Source organism: Gastrolobium bilobum, unplaced genomic scaffold (assembly GCF_033153095.1).
Source record: "Gastrolobium bilobum isolate Gb01-03AN ecotype WA unplaced genomic scaffold, APGP_CSIRO_Gbil_v1 utg5492, whole genome shotgun sequence".
Lineage (NCBI taxonomy): Eukaryota > Viridiplantae > Streptophyta > Magnoliopsida > Fabales > Fabaceae > Gastrolobium > Gastrolobium bilobum.
Window position 1 is genome coordinate 219,000 of NW_026897747.1, and position 18,732 is coordinate 237,731.

General features: G+C 34.9%; 1 protein-coding gene across 6 annotated transcripts; it reads right to left on the bottom strand.

Annotated features, from left to right (window-relative positions):
- Positions 1 to 229: 229 nt before the first annotated feature.
- Positions 230 to 18,404, bottom strand: LOC133309782 (exocyst complex component SEC5A-like). Of its 6 annotated transcripts, XR_009751369.1 has the most exons (23): positions 17,914 to 18,404; positions 15,612 to 15,763; positions 15,366 to 15,457; positions 13,428 to 13,622; positions 13,090 to 13,217; positions 12,842 to 13,000; positions 12,471 to 12,581; positions 10,120 to 10,194; positions 9,672 to 9,809; positions 9,386 to 9,577; positions 8,928 to 9,071; positions 8,023 to 8,149; positions 7,737 to 7,947; positions 6,440 to 6,555; positions 6,052 to 6,283; positions 5,451 to 5,544; positions 4,360 to 4,437; positions 4,148 to 4,204; positions 2,018 to 2,167; positions 1,131 to 1,346; positions 701 to 872; positions 455 to 522; positions 230 to 369 (listed from the first exon to the last, which is right to left on the bottom strand). XR_009751369.1 is itself a non-coding variant. In XM_061510594.1 (22 exons), exons 1-22 carry the CDS (start codon positions 18,301 to 18,303, stop codon positions 515 to 517), a joined length of 3,237 nt encoding a protein of 1,078 aa, XP_061366578.1. In that variant the 5' UTR covers positions 18,304 to 18,404; the 3' UTR covers positions 343 to 514. The 6 variants fall into 6 exon arrangements, 5 of the variants coding, with proteins under 5 accessions (XP_061366578.1, XP_061366577.1, XP_061366579.1 ...); XM_061510594.1 differs by having other exon boundaries at positions 343 to 522; XM_061510593.1 differs by lacking the exons at positions 230 to 369; positions 455 to 522 and having other exon boundaries at positions 543 to 872; positions 12,471 to 12,575.
- Positions 18,405 to 18,732: the final 328 nt, after the last annotated feature.

The window sequence follows — 18,732 nt, forward strand, 5'->3', positions numbered from 1 at the left end:
AATTAGAATCCACGAGTAATTATAATGCAATCATGATTTCAGAAAAATATAACAATTCTAAAATAAATGTTAATTATAAGTTTACGAGAAAAAATATTAGGCGTAGTTTATAATAATCGCAACAAAAAAAAGAAATATCTGCAGATTGAAAAATCCGAACATAATAATCGTAACAAAAAAAAGAAATATCTGCAGATTGAAAAGTCTGAACTAAATGTAAAACAAGATACCTCGGGAACCATAACTAAATTTTACCAATCAGATAAAAGTGCATATTCTTTTGGTTTGTTTAATGCAACGCTTAACAGAGATGACGGACAAGCCACATTCATTAATCTCACTCCATGTAGAATTTGCTTCCTTGATTTACTGTATACACATTCAAAGGCTCCAGCAATTAAGCTATAACAAATAACCCACATTTAAAACTTAAATGACAACTGACTGCACTTACGGTTTAAGGCACACAAAAAGGCCGACATATGATTCAAAACTCGTTAAAATGTGGTAATTGTCATCCACCTTTACAAACAAAGAAGACAAAACAACAATGCAAAGAATACAATTTTTCATTAACCATATAAACAAAAATACAACAATGAATACATAATAGGCAAACAAACTAAAAGAATATGGGTGCTAATTTATAATCATCAATGTCTATGCCGTGAGAAACTTGAGGATCCAGTATTATAGGTACCTCTGTAGTTTTTGCTAGGAGACTCCATTGCGTTCCTGAAGGGAGAATAGGCAGATTTGGCTGGCTCTGGCACCGAGTCCAAAGGAATAGATTCTGCAAAGCATGCTGTGTTAATTCGTGTGCGCTCAAGCTCTGACTGAAGAAACTCGGAGCTGAACTGCTGCGCAAGAGACTGAAATACAAAAAATATGCCGCATTAGACAGTAAATATAGTAACATAATTTATCATATGACGACTTGTACTAGAGCCAATATAAATCCTTTCCAAGCAAGTAAACCATTTTTCACAACATAAAAAAACCACATCAAATAAACCTCGTTCAAATCCAGCACAAATCATGGAACAAAAATAATCACTAATTCATTCAGCATTCTCAGCATTTAGACATGTGAAATGAATACCCAACTACTACATTAACAAGTTGCTTACAATGAGCTCATCTGGTGATACGGTTGTTCCTTGTTGTTTATCATCTGCTAGTGCATCTTCGCTACCACGAGTTGGCCGACGATTATGTCCTGGATTGTCGACAGCTTCAGTCACACTCTCTGTGGCTTTTTCCAAAAGTAAACCTTGTAAAGACTTCAAGGAATCTCTTGCATCAGATGTAAAATATGGGTTTAATATAGTCTCGAAGTACTCAAGCTGCAGAGATACGAGTCAATTAATCAACAATCTGAGCCAAAAATTAAGTTCTTAGTCATTATGTCTGAATAATACTGCAGGTAAAGGCCATGAAGACTACATGATAGAAGCACCTCACGTTTTAGCATATTACTGAAAAAAAACGTCATAAACAATACATTTTCCTGGTTCCTTATTATTCTCAAGTTCCCACAGTAAAATAGGTGCTTTCTTATTCTTCCCCCACTGTGGAGACTGGAGAGCATCAATAATGCCCAGACAAAGCTTTTTTGAAATAAAGGGCCACCAAAGAACCTCATTGTTAGTCTTGGTAGTGTACAGAATGAAAAGTGGGGGTAAGTGGAATAACTACAGTATGCGTTATAGAGGGTTTCTTTTTTACTTTGTACAGTTAGGAAAGAACAGTGGGAAAGGGGAAGCTTGTCAAGCAAGAAAAAATGGTAGGTTAAAACTGCCCAATTTTAACATCTCCATCTTTACTCATCATCAGAAGCATAAATTATTAATAGAACATTTCTTTTCTTTTCCCCATTACATCAAAGTTTAGGGGAAGCCGGAGGGGAGGAAGCTGCCCTGTTCCTAAGTCAAGCATGCCACAAGCTTCACCAAGGGCTTAATACACACTATCTATTATCATGTAGGGCTTAATATTCCACAGCACTTCAACTTACCTCAAGCATTAGTTGACAGAATCCATTTGTATCAAGTGCTCTAAGATCTTTAGTTTCATTTTCATGAAAAATGCTGATGAATGTGTCAATCAAGCCTTCCACAAGAATGCCAAGTGTTTTATCCAAGAGAGGTTTAGCACCAGCAAAAACCTATGGCAAAAAACAGTTCATCTCAGCAGACTACTCTTGAGCAAATACAGTAAAACAATTATTTGCTTAAGCTAGTGCTGATCAGATTATTTAAACTTTAAACATAAAAGCAGTGTTTAAAAACTAAGTTTTTAAAGTAAGGATCTGCTTGTGACTAGATGCTCAAAACATCATATGAAGGTTATCCGCTCAGAATTCTAGATGTGTATGGCCTCAAAACCAATGTGAACAGACTACTTCAAAAGTTTAGCAAAGTATAATACCATTAACACAGGTCCATAAAAAGTATCCATAGTCAAATGAGCATAAAATTAACTTTCTGAACACAGAATATTACTTCGTCAAACATCTGATATAGAAAAGCCCATTCTAAGGTCAAGTCCTTCACCTGGACAGTAGTCCTGATGCGTTGAACCAATAATCTAATTCAAAAATAGAAACATGTATTTCTACATTGACCAGCATCTGGTTATAACTCAGAGGATTTTTGGTAATTCTAGTCAGCCACGCATTCAAGTTGGGGCAATTTCCTTGTCAGCAACTTCACCGTTTTTGTCCTATATTAAATATGAATAGTATTGTCCTTGTATTAGTATACGTAGTATTGTACAACTGTTCAGTGTTAGTTTTGTCGGTTCAGGTTCAGTTAGCTTAGCTGTCAGTTAGTTAGCTAGTTAGTTACTGATCTGTTTCAGATCAGTTATTCTGTTATTCAGTTGTCTGTTATACAGCTGTACCCTATAAATATCTTCACTGTGTATCAGTGAAGACAGATTTCATATTATTCAGATTATAGAGACTAGTTCTCTTCAGTTTTCTATCGTCTCTTTTCCCTCTCTTTCCTTCATTTTCTCTTGCTTTATATTTTTTCCAGAGTAAGAAGCATATTATAGCAGTGCTATCCTATGTAGCACCGATACTGACACGGGACACGTGATACGATACTCCAACACGTTAATTCTAAAAAATGTAAGATTTCGACACGTTAGGACACGTTTTGGTATTAAATAATTTTTTAATTTATGTAGTGTATATTATGTTTAATATTTAATAATTTAACAAAAAAATAAAACTAAACTTATAATATTCATCAATTTTGCAAAGAAACATAAGATATCTTAAATATTTATATTAAACTTAATAAAATGGTAATCGTAATCCAACAAATCTAATAGTTGGAACTAAAAACTCAACGTAATGCAACCTTTGAACCTTTTTTGAATTTCTATAACGCGTATTGGAGTGTCGGGGAGTGTCGGATATGACACGTCAGGATTTTTGAAGTGTCGGTGCTTCATAGGTGCTATCTGATTCTAGTCCTTTAGCGTCTTTGATTGTAAAGGAACGCTCAGACTTTTAAAGGAAATCTGTGATCTCTAGATTTACTTTAAACAATCAGCTTTTTCATGGCCTTTGTGGTGTTCAGCACATGGTGTATTATATGAAGTAGTCTCCTCGGCAGATATAAAGAGAAATCCTTTGCTGGATTTTGTATCTTATCCTCCGATGCTTTGTGTTTCTATTTCCTTAAATAAAACTAGACTTTTACCTTTAGGGGGCGTTTGGTAGAAGAGAATTTTTTTTTATGAGAATCATGATTTCTAGGAATATGATGAGAAAATGAGTTTTCTGGGAATATTACCAAAAAGTTATTTGGTAGGTTAAAATATTCCCGGGAATGTTGGGTTAATTTTCTTGATGCTATATTTGGTTGCATTTAATTTTCCCTTGCCATGGAAATCCTAGAATACCACCCCGTGGGCGGTATTCTTGGATGGTATTTTCAAAAAAATTTACACACAAAATAAAATCCCGGAAAAATCAGATTCCCGAAAATTTTTTAAAAATCTTGTACCAAACGATACATTCCTATTTGCCCAACCAAAGAATTCCAGGATAACAAAAAAAATCCTGCTACCAAACTGGCCCTTAAAAATAATGAACGTAGGATTTATATCCCATATGGCATGGAATAATTACCTCGGCATGCACAGCTACCAATGTGTGCAGCAACTCTACTGCTGCATCTCGGACACCCTGAAAGAAACCAGCATACCATGGAACATTAAACCAAAACAGCATTTTCCAAAAAAAGGGGCAGGGGGGTCAAAAATCATTTTAAAGGAAAACAAACAAATAAATAATGATAACTGTCATATTTACAATAAACACTATCATCACTAGTTCCTCACTTTAACTGCCGGTGCTGCTCCCCATTCGATGCCAGAATTCAACAGATAATTCATGGCAGCAGATCTGATCAAGTTTGCCTGATAAAAACACAAAGCATCAAGGTACTGAACATTAAAAGCAGGACTACACAGTGCAATTTTTTTCCAACAAGAAAGAGTATGTCCAGTATTACTACCTGTTAGAGAAATATAAAACCATTAAATGTAACCTCACTCAACAGCTTAAGTTTTTGAGTTGAATTAGTTCTTTATATGGTATCAGAGCCAACATGACTAAGTGGTCACAAGTTCTATCTTCACCGCCCCCCATTTTAATAATTAAATATTGTGGAGTTTCTTAGCACATATAGGTTGGGCTTGATGCATATCCAGCAGTCAAGCCCAATTGGCTTTCGTGTGAGGGGCTATATTAGAAAAATATAAAACCATCAAATGTAACCTCACCCAACAGCTTAAGCTTTTGAGTTGAATTGATTCTTACAACTTTGGTCCTTCCTGCTTCAGAATACCCTTTTTTTATTCTGGACCACTATTAATCTAAATTCAAATGTTTTACAGTACTTAAAAGTCAATATTCCAACAAATCAAACACAACTCAACATATACTTTAAAAATATTTTAATGGAGACTAATCATGGACCATCTGTTATTAGCTGACTTGATTTTAGAGCTTTGCATAACTTACGCAGAAGTAGAAATTAATTTCTTCATTTATTTTCTTTCATTATTCATAGTCAACGGCTGAAACTGGGGCTGCAGAGAATACAGGCTAGTAGACATGGAGGAAGAGGAGCTGGTGGTTACTATCCATCAGTACACAAAACCTTATAATTTATTTTGTGTAGAATATGACTGTATTTCAATATTTGAGAAACAAAAGGCAAGGTCTACTATTCTAAATAATAGTTTTTTATAAAACAACCACGAAACTGTCAACAAAAGGCAGGTATTTCACATAATCCAGAAAAGTAGCTTTCAGAATAATTAACAAGTACAATGGTATCCACAGACCAAAAATAGTAATTAGATGCTCCAGTAACTCTGATTATAGCCTCTATATTCATCTACTTCCCTCCCCGTTATTTCCCTACCTTTGCAAAAGTATATTGTTCAAGGACTTTCTCTTCAAGCCCTGAGAAACAAATCACAAGATCTTGTACATCACTGTTTCCTTCATCCTTCCCCCTGAATTAAAGGGAAACAAAGAACCAAAATGTACTAGTAAATACAAAATAGGCGAAAATATTTTAGTAAAACACTAAATACCACAAATACCACAATGGGACTAGTCAGTCACCTAGGGGATAAAACGAGAGAAGAAATTTGATCAGTTGAAAATTATTGCTAGCCAAATTAAATCCCAGTCCCAACTCTCAATTAAACATTGCAGTACAAAAAATTGAAATATAAACAAAGCCATCATATTTAATGAATGCTGACAAGCAAATTATTTTGAAGACATCAAAGCAGACAGGACTAACAGATTAAAAAAACCTGAGTAAATTCTGATATGAACCAAATGATAATTTTCTAGCATGGCTAGCTCTTGCAACCTAAACAGGTCAGCAAACCTCACTCAACTTTAATAGTACGCATTCCTTATGAATGCCAAAAAATTTTACTCATGTCGATAGACGTTGCACAAATTAATCTCTTTCATAAAGTAAGAAGGGAACAACAATGACAAGGTACCTGGAATTCATCCAGATATGTCTATATTTGTCATACAACTCATAAGAAAGTTCTTCTTTGCAATATCCGATATTGCTTAGAACAATCAATAACTGTTGATGGGGATCACTGACACCTCCTTGAAGATCAGGAGCATTTTCTTCTAATTCATGAGTATATCCATTTGGCAACTGGGAGCCTTCTTTGTCGGATCTATGTTGGCCAATTTCAATTCCAATGCGCTCTAAATTACCTGACAAACAACCACAGAAACCCACTTTATAACTGAAAATTTAAGTGATCCAACACCATTTTGTTCTTCCATTAACTTACTTTCATTTCCCTTTATTTCTTTTATCTGGAAAAGTATGCTATTGGACATAAGATTAGGTCAACTAATTCAACATACCAGCGAAATCCAGGAAGCAGTTTAAAAATGCAAGTCTAACAGATTCTTGAATTTCTTGAAGTTGCATAAATGTATCCTCTGACTTTGTTGCCTCACTCCTTAAGGACTGAAGCATCCTGCAGAGATCATTATTGAAATATTAACACTAAATTTTAAATAAAATAAATACCAGTTGTAAAGCAGGGAACAGGGTTCTCATTAAGATGTTTGACATTTTTTCTTTAAGATGTTCACAAATAACTGATATTACTTTTCAAAATTGAATATAACAAGTTTTCTTGCGATTTTTCCCAAAAGAGACATTCAATGGAATTGACTAAAGTTTGGGGCAAATTCTTTTTCCATTCTTCTGTTTCTTTCAGCTTAAGTCTTTTCTAAATTAAATAAAAGAGGCTTTTGATTGTTTTGGAAAAACATTATAACGACAACAATTTCCTTCATGACAACTATGAAATTTTTATCTATTTTCAATAAAAAAGTTATATGCATTTTTTTCAACACTACAACAAACAGGCACTTTTTGTTATTCCTGCTCATCCATATAAACTTATATTTTTCAGCCTGTATTTTTTTCTTAAATGATTAGCTATAAAGAGCTTAGTCCTACAATTATTTTACTCTATTTTATATTTATTCTGCTGCAGTTTGTCAATTAATTTTTAAAAATAAACTAAAACCAGCCAGGAAAAGGTTTAGTGCCTCTGTAACTGCATTATAATGTGTTTCCTAAAAATAATTTCCCCAAATCTTCATTAACATGAATCTTATGAGATATAAAATTATTGTTGGGCCTCTACGGCTCTACCTAAAAGCTTAATGTTTAAGGAGAATTGGCCTTTGACATGGTATCAAAGCCTCCATGAAAAACTAGTTGGGATTTCAATCCTTACCGCCCCTATTCTTCATAACTTAGTTAAACTTCAGCATAAGGTAAACTGAGTATGTAAATTTCCCATATTTCAAGCCTAAAGTACTGTTGCATGAGGCAACTTGTTATAGATATAATTATAAAACCATTACTGGTCCTCTATCTTAAAAGCTTAAGTTTTTAGAAGAGTTGGTCATATACAAATCTAAATCTATGATTCTGCTGCCCACTAATCCTTTTCCTTTTCCTCTAAAAACCAAACTGTATTTATTGGTCAGACACATGAAGAAATTTGAAATTATAAGATGATATTATCATGTGGTAGGTTTGAATATGCATACATAATTGGTAAATAAAAGTTATAAAATTAATGTAATTTTCATTGAGCAAAAACCATATCAGATCCTATAGGATAATATTTAGACTTACGAATTGATTTGATCCATTGCTGAAGACACAACTGAACGGAATGTTAAAGGCAGGTATGAGATTGCATATGGGGATTTGTTCCTTTCAAGAATTGAAACAATAACCCATGTCACATCCTTTGAAACCTCTTCAACTGACCCTCGCATCCAAGAGCATAGCCTCAGAACATAAATCCTTATAATCTCTGGTTGCAGTGTTCGAAGAGCACCGACTGGAACAAAAAGAATGACAAGCACTCAGAATCTTAACATATGGCAATAACTTTATAGATTCAGAGAATTAATACCAGCAATCGGAGGTGCAGCTTCCTTCAATTCCAAAGCTACACATGCTTTGGATATATCTTCTATGGCATCACTCATGTAGGACCGGAGGACATTTGATTCCTCTAGATCACGAAAAATGTTAGTAACCTGCATCAATGAGAGACTATCAGGATATGTATGAAATACCAATAGGGAAAAGAGAAAACCATGGACTACATTCTACTTGTCAAATCAAACATGTTATAATAAATACTTCTAAATTACTGGATTAGGTTTTGGGATGCAGGTAACCCATGATCTTATATTGATATAAAAATAAGTTTCCAAATATAACAACTAGGACTAGAGAGAGAGAAGGAAGAGGAGCCAAATACAAGCCGGATCTTGAAACATAGGTGAAAATACAAGACTGAATAAACTAGATATCTAGGAATGACAGGATAGACAGCATTACCAAAAAACTCTGTTAGCCTAATAGCATAAGAATGACAGGATCAAAGAAAAGATTATTCAGATCAGAAAGACTAAGGACAACACACCAATATATCTTTTATATGAGCCTCTTGACAATCTTTTTTATGCAAAATTTTGCACGGTTTGTTCAATTTTGATGTCAAATCAAATATATCATTTGCTCTGTAGCCAGATAGAAGTTCAAGTAAATCTAAACAGGGAAAATTCCACAAACATTTCTAGCCCATGAAGTCCAATCAGAAACCAAAATAAAAAATAAAAAACCCAAAAGATAATGCTATAAAACACACAAATATAACACCCAAAAGATAATGCTATAAAACACACAAATATAACACTGGAGGAAAAATCAGAAAACTATTTTTTCAGGCCATAATACTTTAACGAGATTGCAAGATTGGAAAAAAATATATTTTTATAGCAGGAAAGAGGGTCATGTGAACACAGTTACCTTGACCCCATACACCGAAATTGTGTTGCATATCATTGCGGCAACTTCATCAAGAGAATGACTTGAATATTTCCCATCTCCAGCTTTTTCTTCAGTTTTATTTGCAGAACTGTTGGAATTTGAATCACTGGGAACTTGGGAAGACTAGAAAAGAAAAAGGTACCACAAAAATATAGCAGATGTAATTATGCATGACAACTTGAAGAAAATAAACAACATTGAAACAAAATATATAGAATGGTAAAATACGAACACAAGATCCTAACTGCATTTCCAGAAGTATCCTATGGAGTCTACATTACAGAGGAAGTGAAACTGAAAACTTGAAAGCAGAAACAAAGAATAAAGAAAAGAAAATATGAAAATCCAGACATGCATTCATTCAGAATCAAAACAAAATGTCATAAATAACTCATGCATATACATACAGAAAATTAAAAAAAAAATGTTCATAATACCTTTGCAAATTTTCCACTAAAAACAGAGAGTGCAACCTTCCAGAAGGCTGGTATGTGATGGATGATTACAGCAGTTAATCTGCGGATATACCTTCCTCTTAAACCATCAACTTCTTCACCAGTTAGATCTACTGGATGAGACTGGACAGCGGAATGGGTATTACCAAGAACAGGAGAGTTGTTGATATCTGACTGACAATAGTTATAAAAAGAATATTAAGAAAAAGTTAATACCAAATTTTTAACCTGCTTAATAACATTACATGACAATAAATTCTGCACCTACAGATTCACTCAATTCTTCTTGAATCTGCCTCCATCTGGCATCAGAAAGAGCCCTTTCATGCAATTCATTATGCAAATTTTCCATTCTGGCCTCATGATCTAAAGTACACTTCTCAAGCAAACCACGAATTCTCTGATTCTGTGAAGGAAACAAACCCAATGGACTCAATAATTTGGCCATCCAATGAGAGTGAAAATGACAAGTTCTAAAACAATTAAAAAGGGTGAAAAATGTTAAAGGGGGCAGCGGGTACAAATCAACATGATTCTTAGTCTTCACAACAGGCCTACGACAACATTACCAACAGCAACATCCTACCTGTTGGCATTTTATCATTACTCCTTAGCACTAGCACTGTTTAGTATATAGTCAAAACAACTCTGGCAGTAAATATGAAAACTAAATGGCAAATATTTCAAATACATGGCATGAATAGGAATTTTCAAACCTGTATATTCAAATAATGCCACACTGGATCTGACTCCGGTTCCAAATCCAACAGTAACCTCACAGTATTCTCAAGCTACACGAAGAACAAAACAAGTCTTAGAAAAATTCCTGCACGTAGAAAAACAAAAAGGCCACTGCAACCCATCTCTAACTTGATCACCATATTATCGACACAAAAATATCACTGGTCCATGTTACTGTCAGTATAGGTGGGTTTTATTGTGTACACATAAACAACAAAAAGATAGGAATTTAGATTTTCCTAATTCATCTCTCTTCCATGTGATCCAGAACAAGACAATGTCACATGGAATGTTAATAAGAACCAGCATAATACATAGCTTACAAGTCTTTGTTCATGAAGTACAGAAAGGAAGCCTGCACATTTTGATATTGATTCATGACAAAAACTTATGTTCTGTTTTTGAAAACTGATTATCTATTTAATGATGTTACCCTAAAGTCCATGTCTTTAGCACATTTTGATGAAATCTTGATTTGCTGGACATAACCTGTTGTTAGACCTATGGGCCTTACTTTGACAAGTTGTCTACAGTTCCATAGTAAACTCATTAGTTTTTTTTCCCTTGTATAGAAAAGGAGATTTAATTTCAAGAAAAATGACGAGAAGTACAATGAGGCTGAGGATAAGGTATCCTCAAAAGCATAGAAGACAAGAAACACACAAAGAATAAGAAAATTAAGAATGCAGCAAGTCTGTCCAATCTCTTCTCATATTAGATATGGCAACTACCTTGAAACAGACACAGGAAGAAAATGCAGAACAACAAAGAGCAACTTAAAAACATAAGTAGCCTCAGACCTCAGTAGTTTATCACACAAGCAATTTGATTTAAGTTAATATTGTTGCACAAGCTTAAGTAATTTTTTCAAAAGTGATGTTGATGATTTTGATGTTAAACCAATAAACTATACCAGTGTCATACCCAAATGGTATGCAATTTTTCAAAATAATGATTGCAAGGAGGTTTAAACCTAGTATCTCCCTCAAACTGTCCAAAGCCCTCACCACTAGCCCATCACCAGTGACATGTCCAAGCTGATGTGCTTGAAATTTGAATACTGATGGGCCATTACAACCATTTGAGAGAACTTATGTGAGGAAAAGTAAGGCCCAAAAGATGGAGAATAACCAACTATTAGTGAAGGCAAATGAAGAAGGGAGGTTTGTTATTAGAGAGGCCATGTGGCAAGCCATGAATGGAGAAGGAGAAATGGGGAGTGCGTGTGAGGAACATTCAGTTGGGCCCAATGGATAAAAAGGAAGGAGAACGTGGGCGTGTGTGAATTATTCATATTGAGGAGTGAGGTAGCAACTGAGCATGGTGCTCAGGAGCTAGGTTACGGGTTTGGATAGAAGACGAATGATCACTGTCACATTTACTGTGATTGTTGCTTACTGCCATTGATGAGTCCTTAATTACTGTAATAGGGAATTTCATTGTTGAGTCCTTTTATCACTGTCATCGTGTAGTTTTGTATTGTGATTTGGTTATAGTTAATATCTATTAGTTGGAGGCTGAATATAGAGTGTCTGTAATGCTCTGATTTGTCTTCTGTCACAGTTATTACTGTCTCAGATTGTCCCCTTTGTTGAATATTGAATTAATGGAGTATTTCACAGTATAATTGTTGTTTTCCTTGCTTTCCAATTGACTGGTACCATCAAATACACAGTTTAAAATATCACATAAAACCGAAGGAAGGGGATAAAATGGTAAAGTTTTAAATAAATACCAATCTACAAGCAAACAGCAGCTCCCTGGTCATTTATGACTTCTTTTAAACCCATCAAACAATTAAATAAATTTCATTCTAAACCTGCTACTAGCAGAACTATCAGTCTCATGCAACATTATGCGCTAATTACTGCTGAGCAAAATACAGGAACAATGGTAACATCACTGATCACCACAAGCAAAGATAGAATTTGTGATCATGCGAGAAAATGGTAGAAAGTGGAAGAGAATGAGAGAAAAGAGCAAGAGAGAATATTAGAGAGTTTGTGATCTGACAACTGATGATTGTTGAAAATTACTTTACAGTGGTTGGGCTTGTTACATTTACAATGGAATCAAAACTAACTTCTCATAACAGTCTGATTCAGCATCTTAACAGAATCTGACTAGGCTAACTGACTAAGCTAACAGTAATGGGACCAACAACTAACAGAACATACGTCACGTGTGTGTATGTGTAAGGGAAATTTAAAGCTACGATATAAGCAAACACTCTGACACTGTATGATGAAATGCGTACAGGTCAATGTTTCTTTTGAATTAATTCCAGTCCAACATGGCTGGTAAACTGGAGAAATTAAAGACTTACATTTGTTAGATCTATTTGCGGATCTTCCATAGACTTGAAAAGCGTAGACTTAAACTCATTCATCACTTTTTCAACCTCTTCGAGAACACGTTTCAGGATCCCTACCTGAATCTGAATCAAGATGACAAGAGTTAACTTCATTAAGTAAAAGAGCATGACAAAGTAAATAATTAGAATAACCAGAGAAAACCCAAAAGCATGATACACCTAAATAAATGCTTGAATGGATGCAATTCTTAAGGGTGACTCTTGAGAACAAATATTCAGGAGCATGTATACTAGAATTTCAAGAAACCCCTAAAATAAACTTGTTTGCCAATCAAACAAGAGAAACCTACAGAAAGGTCTAAATCAATATAATAGTTTTATACATGAGAGGGCAGAGCAATTGACTTGGCCTTCTTGTACTCCCTGACTGCCAAATCATATTCACCCTTGCTAATGCTACCACGGATAGTACTTGGTAGGTTGAAAAGTGTCCGGAACCTCTGTAGCATTCCTTGGACAGTCCTAATTTTTTCTGCTTGAGCCTACACAATTCATAGAAATCATGAATAAAATTATCCTAAATTCTAAAAATAGCAGCCACAAGAAAATCTAGAATAAAGACTTCACCCACCTGTCTCTCAAATAAAGGCTTCAAAGCACGATTAGCCTGCAAACTGACTCCTTGAATAATATCAAACAAATGGGAAGTTCCAGATCCTTCAGGGTCATCCTCTATTCGTCTTAACTTTGACTCAATATCTGTAAATTAAAAAAAGAAGTGTTTCACATTAAAATGAAGGAATGCTCTTAGGGAATGACACTATTAAACTTAAATTTTTTTACCAATTTGCATGGATAACTAATGAGAAAAAAAAGGGCGTGACAGGAGCATAAGTCACCCAAGAATAAAAGATTACTTCTATAAGGTTAAATTAGGGTTTGAATACCATGCAAAAATCAAGTCCATACCATCGATTGTGGTTTTGCAAGAAACAAAGCAGTCAAAGTTGTCCTTAACCAGCTGCTTTCTCTGCTCAGTACGACTTTTGAAATCAGTTTTCAGACCAAGCGCACCAGATTCCAGATCGGCAGCACTTGTATTACAGTGTATTCGTGATAAGAACAGCTTTGCATCGAAGTTCTCCGAAAAATAAAGTAATTTCTCTGTATAATGGCATCAAAGATGCTATCAATCTCGAGAACACTTAAGAAGAACCATGTACACACAAACCAAAAGAACTTAAAGAGAAAAGAAAGGTGACACAAGTTTTCCAACCAATCTAAACAGCACTAGCTATTAGTTATTTGCTACATACTTATGTAAAGTAAAGCCCATTTGATAATAGTTTACACAATATTAAATACCCCTTAATGCACTGGTGTATAATTACAGTTTCACAATCATTTTCATGGAGATCAGCATCCACATTTTATTGTTTTTGACAAGAAGAAATAACATTTACATGTATTTTTTTTTCGAATTGCCCACAGGACTGACCAGACACAAGGGAGTAAATAGGCAACAACAAATATTGTCAACAAGTCTCATGTTTAAAGAGGATGGCTTAACATTCTGTTTCAAAATTTGCTTTTGAACTTCAATATAAATAGAAAGAAAGAATTCAGGGATGGGAAAACGAATAAGTAAACAATATGTTTGTTAGCAGCTTCACAGAAGAAATGCCTGCTCCACCAAATGAGGAAATGGTAATTCCCTCCAGAATTGGATAGAATCCTCATTCCATTCCTTCAGAAACGGTCTCAAAAGATTACCATTTATTAAAAGAACGCGCCGGGGGAGGGAATACCGAGAGAGAATGCACGCATAATATCCTTTTTCCTTCATGCCAAAAAGATTAGACACCACACACACATACATGCATATAATATCCTTCTGCTTTATACCAAAAAGACCAAATTTCCCAAAACATTTCAAACCAATCATGGCCTATTTTATTTAAATTACAAAAGTACCCTTCCGATCAAAAACTATATTCTAATATTGCTTTCTTACTTTTAGTTTTAAATAAAACAAGCAGGAAGAAGAGATTTGTTTCTAAATGATGGGAATATCCTCGAGCAATTTAAATGCAACAGGGAACTTGACAAACTCAAGAAATTAGAAAGGCTGTCTCCTTGCAAAAAAAAAATATGAACTCTATTGAAATAGCCATGAGCTAAACACCTAAGAGAAGCCATAACCATAATCTCATCCCATAAAATTGTAATGAGGTATTAGTTAAATCTGTAAATGGGCTTTAGTTTTGTGAGCATTTCCTTAATTTGTCCCAGTTATTGGGTTTTAACCTATGTTAACTGTATGCTGATTAGTTACATTGAATCTCGAGTTGTGTACAACTTAGCCCCAAAGTTTTGACCAGCCCTATACTCCTATTTTCAGTAATTAAAGAATCAGAAAATGTTTTAGACCCTAGCTGTCAAAATTTGTGATTCCACTTTAAACTATGATGCCTGAGAACCCTAGGTTTTCTTCCTCCACTTTCCTCATCTTTTCAACTTTGATTTCTAACAATTGAACATCCTATTAAGATCACTGAATTGTTTACAGGCTAAGCCATTTGCCAACAAATTCTTCCACATTCCAATTCAATCCTAGCATTACCATCTGCAGGCACTGCTTACCATTCTAAAACAGAACCTTTACTTAATTGACAAATACTGAAGTACAACAAATCTGCATTAATAATAAATGCAGAACAATAACTCATCTGTCCTGGTTAATTGTAAGAGTGCTTCCTAGCCATTTCTTTTCTCTTAATCAAATCTTGTCACAAAAGACATGATTCACAAAAAATTATTACATATGGAAAAGTAAAAGAACTATAAAGAAACAAAATTTCAGAAAATAAATATGCTACATAATATCTAATAACAAAAAATAATTACCACGTAGGCTGCCATCCTGATTATCCTTGTTAATCTTAGGAGAACTATCTGAAGACTCGGTGATCAGCCTTAATGTTCTGTTGTCTATGATTCTGCCAAATGCCAATACCAATAAATCAAAAAGATTGATCCCTCGGAAAACTGAAGAAACATGGAAATAACACCAGCTACAAAGCAAAACGGTAACAAGAGGAAGAGGGAAACAGTGCAACTACAACGCAAGATAAGCATCAAAATAAACTTTACCCTAAACCCAGTGGATCAACACATTCCATGCCACGAGGGAATGATTGTAAGTAGTTAAGCCCCTTTCTACCCAATGCGGAACCTTTCCTTTCGTATTTTTTAGCCACAGGTGCAGTCCTTGTTTCCCTCATTTCACGAACCCTACGGGCAAGCTGTCAAAGAAGCCCAACTACATTAAATTCAACAGAATTTCATAAGTACTTTCATCTAATATGCTTTTATTCTAATGGAAGAAATCAAATATGAACCAAGCACCTAAATTCCAATCCTCCAAGTTCATGATGAAAACACATTTTAAAAGATTCTATTAACAACAAGTACTGACCAGAAAATAGAAGAATGAAAAACAGAAATAACAAGCCATATACAGCATACGAAACATAAGATGCCCAAAATCCAACCCCTTCCCACTCAACAATGTACAAATCCATCCTCCCAGTCCATGATGAATAACATATTGCAAGAGTGTCCATAGTGTAATAAACTAAAATTAAGAACAAGCAGACAAAAAGAAAAGGAATGAAAAACAGAAATGACAGCCAAATAAAGCACAAAAAACGCAAAAATCAATCCCTTACCACTTAACAATGTATATATCCCTCCAGAACTCAGTAGATTTATGGCAAATATAAGTTCAACCTCGCTACAATGAGGGCATCACTATTAGGATCTTAGATGTTATTAATTAGTCAGAACAAGATTATTGGTATATTGCTTAAAAGGCGTTTAGTTTTCTCATAATGGATCATTACTAGTAGCAAAATAAATAAAAAATGAAAGAATTTAAAAAAAATTACAATTTATTGAATGAATGGACGAGGAGCAAAATGCAAAGAAATAGTCACTAAGAACAGAAAAGAATGGAATTGATAAAGACATTAGTTCCTTCATTTCAAGTAAACTATTTACTTAGGGGACAATATCAAAATATGCATGATGCAAAACACAAAGGAAATAAAAACAATGGAAAGTGAAACCATAATACTCCACCATTAATAACTGTTCTTCAACGTTGTTTTGTAATTTATCATGCTATGGTTACTGAACTAGTCCAAGAGTAAAGATACGTTAGCATTTATATTGCCTAAGAGTAGGGTTCTCCTCATGAATTAGGAAGACAACTTTTAATAATTTCAGAAAAGTATGTTTAGAGAAATATGAAGATTAATACTTCCAAAATATAGCATTACATCCTATTGGAATTATAGGGTTCTCGGGTGGGAAAGCAATACAAGTTTATCAGAATACTAATGAATTATATAAGATTAGATTGATTTGGTGTGCCTAAAATAAAAAGCACAAACACCTATTTATACTAAGAATTAGGTTAATACTAGTGTAATACTACTAAATTACTAGTACAAGTCCAAACCCACTAACATGATAAGACCAAAAAAAAGTAGCCTAGTGCTATAAAGCTCCTGCTATGCGCAGGGTTTAGGGAAGTGTTGGACTCATTGTATGTGTCTATAGTAGGCCACTTTTCATGACTCGAACCTGTGACTTCCAATCACATGGCAAATATTCCAACATAACGAAATTAGGAAACAAGTCTCAAGGACTATTTGATTCTACAATATATTCTCAGATGTTCTAACACTCCCCCTCAAGCTAAAGCTTGGTAAGCTTTAAGCTAATTACAAATAACAAACTAGAAGAATATAATCCTAAGAATAATGTGGGCTCCAAAAACTACAGCTGGAAAGACAGCTCAGAGGTACGGGAAATATGAGCAAAGTACTGCATAGCTAGAAGAGTAGGTTGGAAGGTTGCATGGTTAAGGAGGAAGTGAAATCACTGGAGAGGCAGACAGCAGAAGATGTCCTTGCAAGCGAACACGCACAACATGGTCCTACTTCTCCAAATTCATCAAGAAACAACATTCGGAAGCTACAAGATATTCTAAGATACTCTGAAGATAATCAAATATATTCTACAGATCCAGCAGAAATCAACACAATAAACTAAGAGGAAGTTTCCTACGTGTCATATTTACATTCTCTCTTGTATTTCCATCCAACTCACCTCAAATCTATACTCCAATCTTTATTTCCAGACATTTAGCCCCTCACGAAATGCTTCCAAAACAAACTCGCAAAATTTAGAAGGGAATGAAGATCATTAAAACATTAGAGCCTCCTAAGAATATCTGTGAATAAAACTTCATTAACTATTTACATCAATTTAACATTCGATTCACCAGCACGATTCAGACAAAAACAATTAACTTAAGAAAACTAAAAATGATAAAAGAAGAGTGAACTGCATCATATATGAACCCTAATCAGTAATCATCGCATACCTCAGTCTCGTCAACATGCTTCCAGCGACTAGGCTCCTCGCCGTCCCAGGTTCGATCATCCTCCCGTGGTCCTGCTCTTCCACCACCGCTGCCACCAGCATCTCCCCGATTCCTCGACGCAGGAATCGGATCTTTAGCGTTGTCCTCGTCCCCGCTCGATATGCTGAGCATCTCCACTTCGGAATCGTCGTCGTCGTCGACCGCCCTCCCTTTGCTCTGCGATTTCTTCGCCGGAGGCGCGGACTTCTTGGGCTGAGACGACGGTGGCTGGACGTAGTTGGCGACGGGCTTGCGGGAATTGGAGGAGGATTTGCCATAGTTGAGATCTCGCTGAGCTTGCTCCTTCAACGCCATCTGGAGGAGCTCGTCCTCGTCGCTGTCGCTCGACATTTCAACAGTTTTTCTTCTTCTCTCGTGTGAGTGTGAACGTGAATAGGATGCGAAAATGAGAGAATGAGAATGATTTTTTCGATTTTAGATCCGACTCACTGTGTCCGTTTTCTGGAAAGGAGAAAGCAAGGTTGCCAAAGGAAGAAAGTTCAAAGTAAAATCTTACGATTTCAATGTATTTTTTTTTTTTTTGGTAAATACGATTTCAATGTATTTTGCCGTAAGTTTCCCAAAAAAAAAATATATACTTTTTTTTGGAGAATTAGGTGCACATTCCTTAAAAAAAATTAATATTTCTTGTGTTATAGTAAATAAATTTATTTCTTACACACTGATAAAAGGGGCAAGTTATAAGTTACGTTTATAACTTTTTTTTGTTTATAACTCTTACAACCTCAACTATGTTCTAGAACATAGTTGAGGTTGTAA

Coding starts and splice junctions, on each gene's coding strand:
- LOC133309782 (XM_061510595.1), bottom strand. CDS start 18,303: ATGTCGAGCGACAGCGACGAGGACGAGCTCCTCCAGATGGCGTTGAAG. Junction 10,195..12,470: donor CGCAAATAGATCTAACAAAT/GTAAGTCTTTAA, acceptor TTCTTCGTGTAG/CTTGAGAATACTGTGAGGTT. Junction 4,438..5,450: donor AACAATATACTTTTGCAAAG/GTAGGGAAATAA, acceptor TGTTTTTATCAG/GCAAACTTGATCAGATCTGC.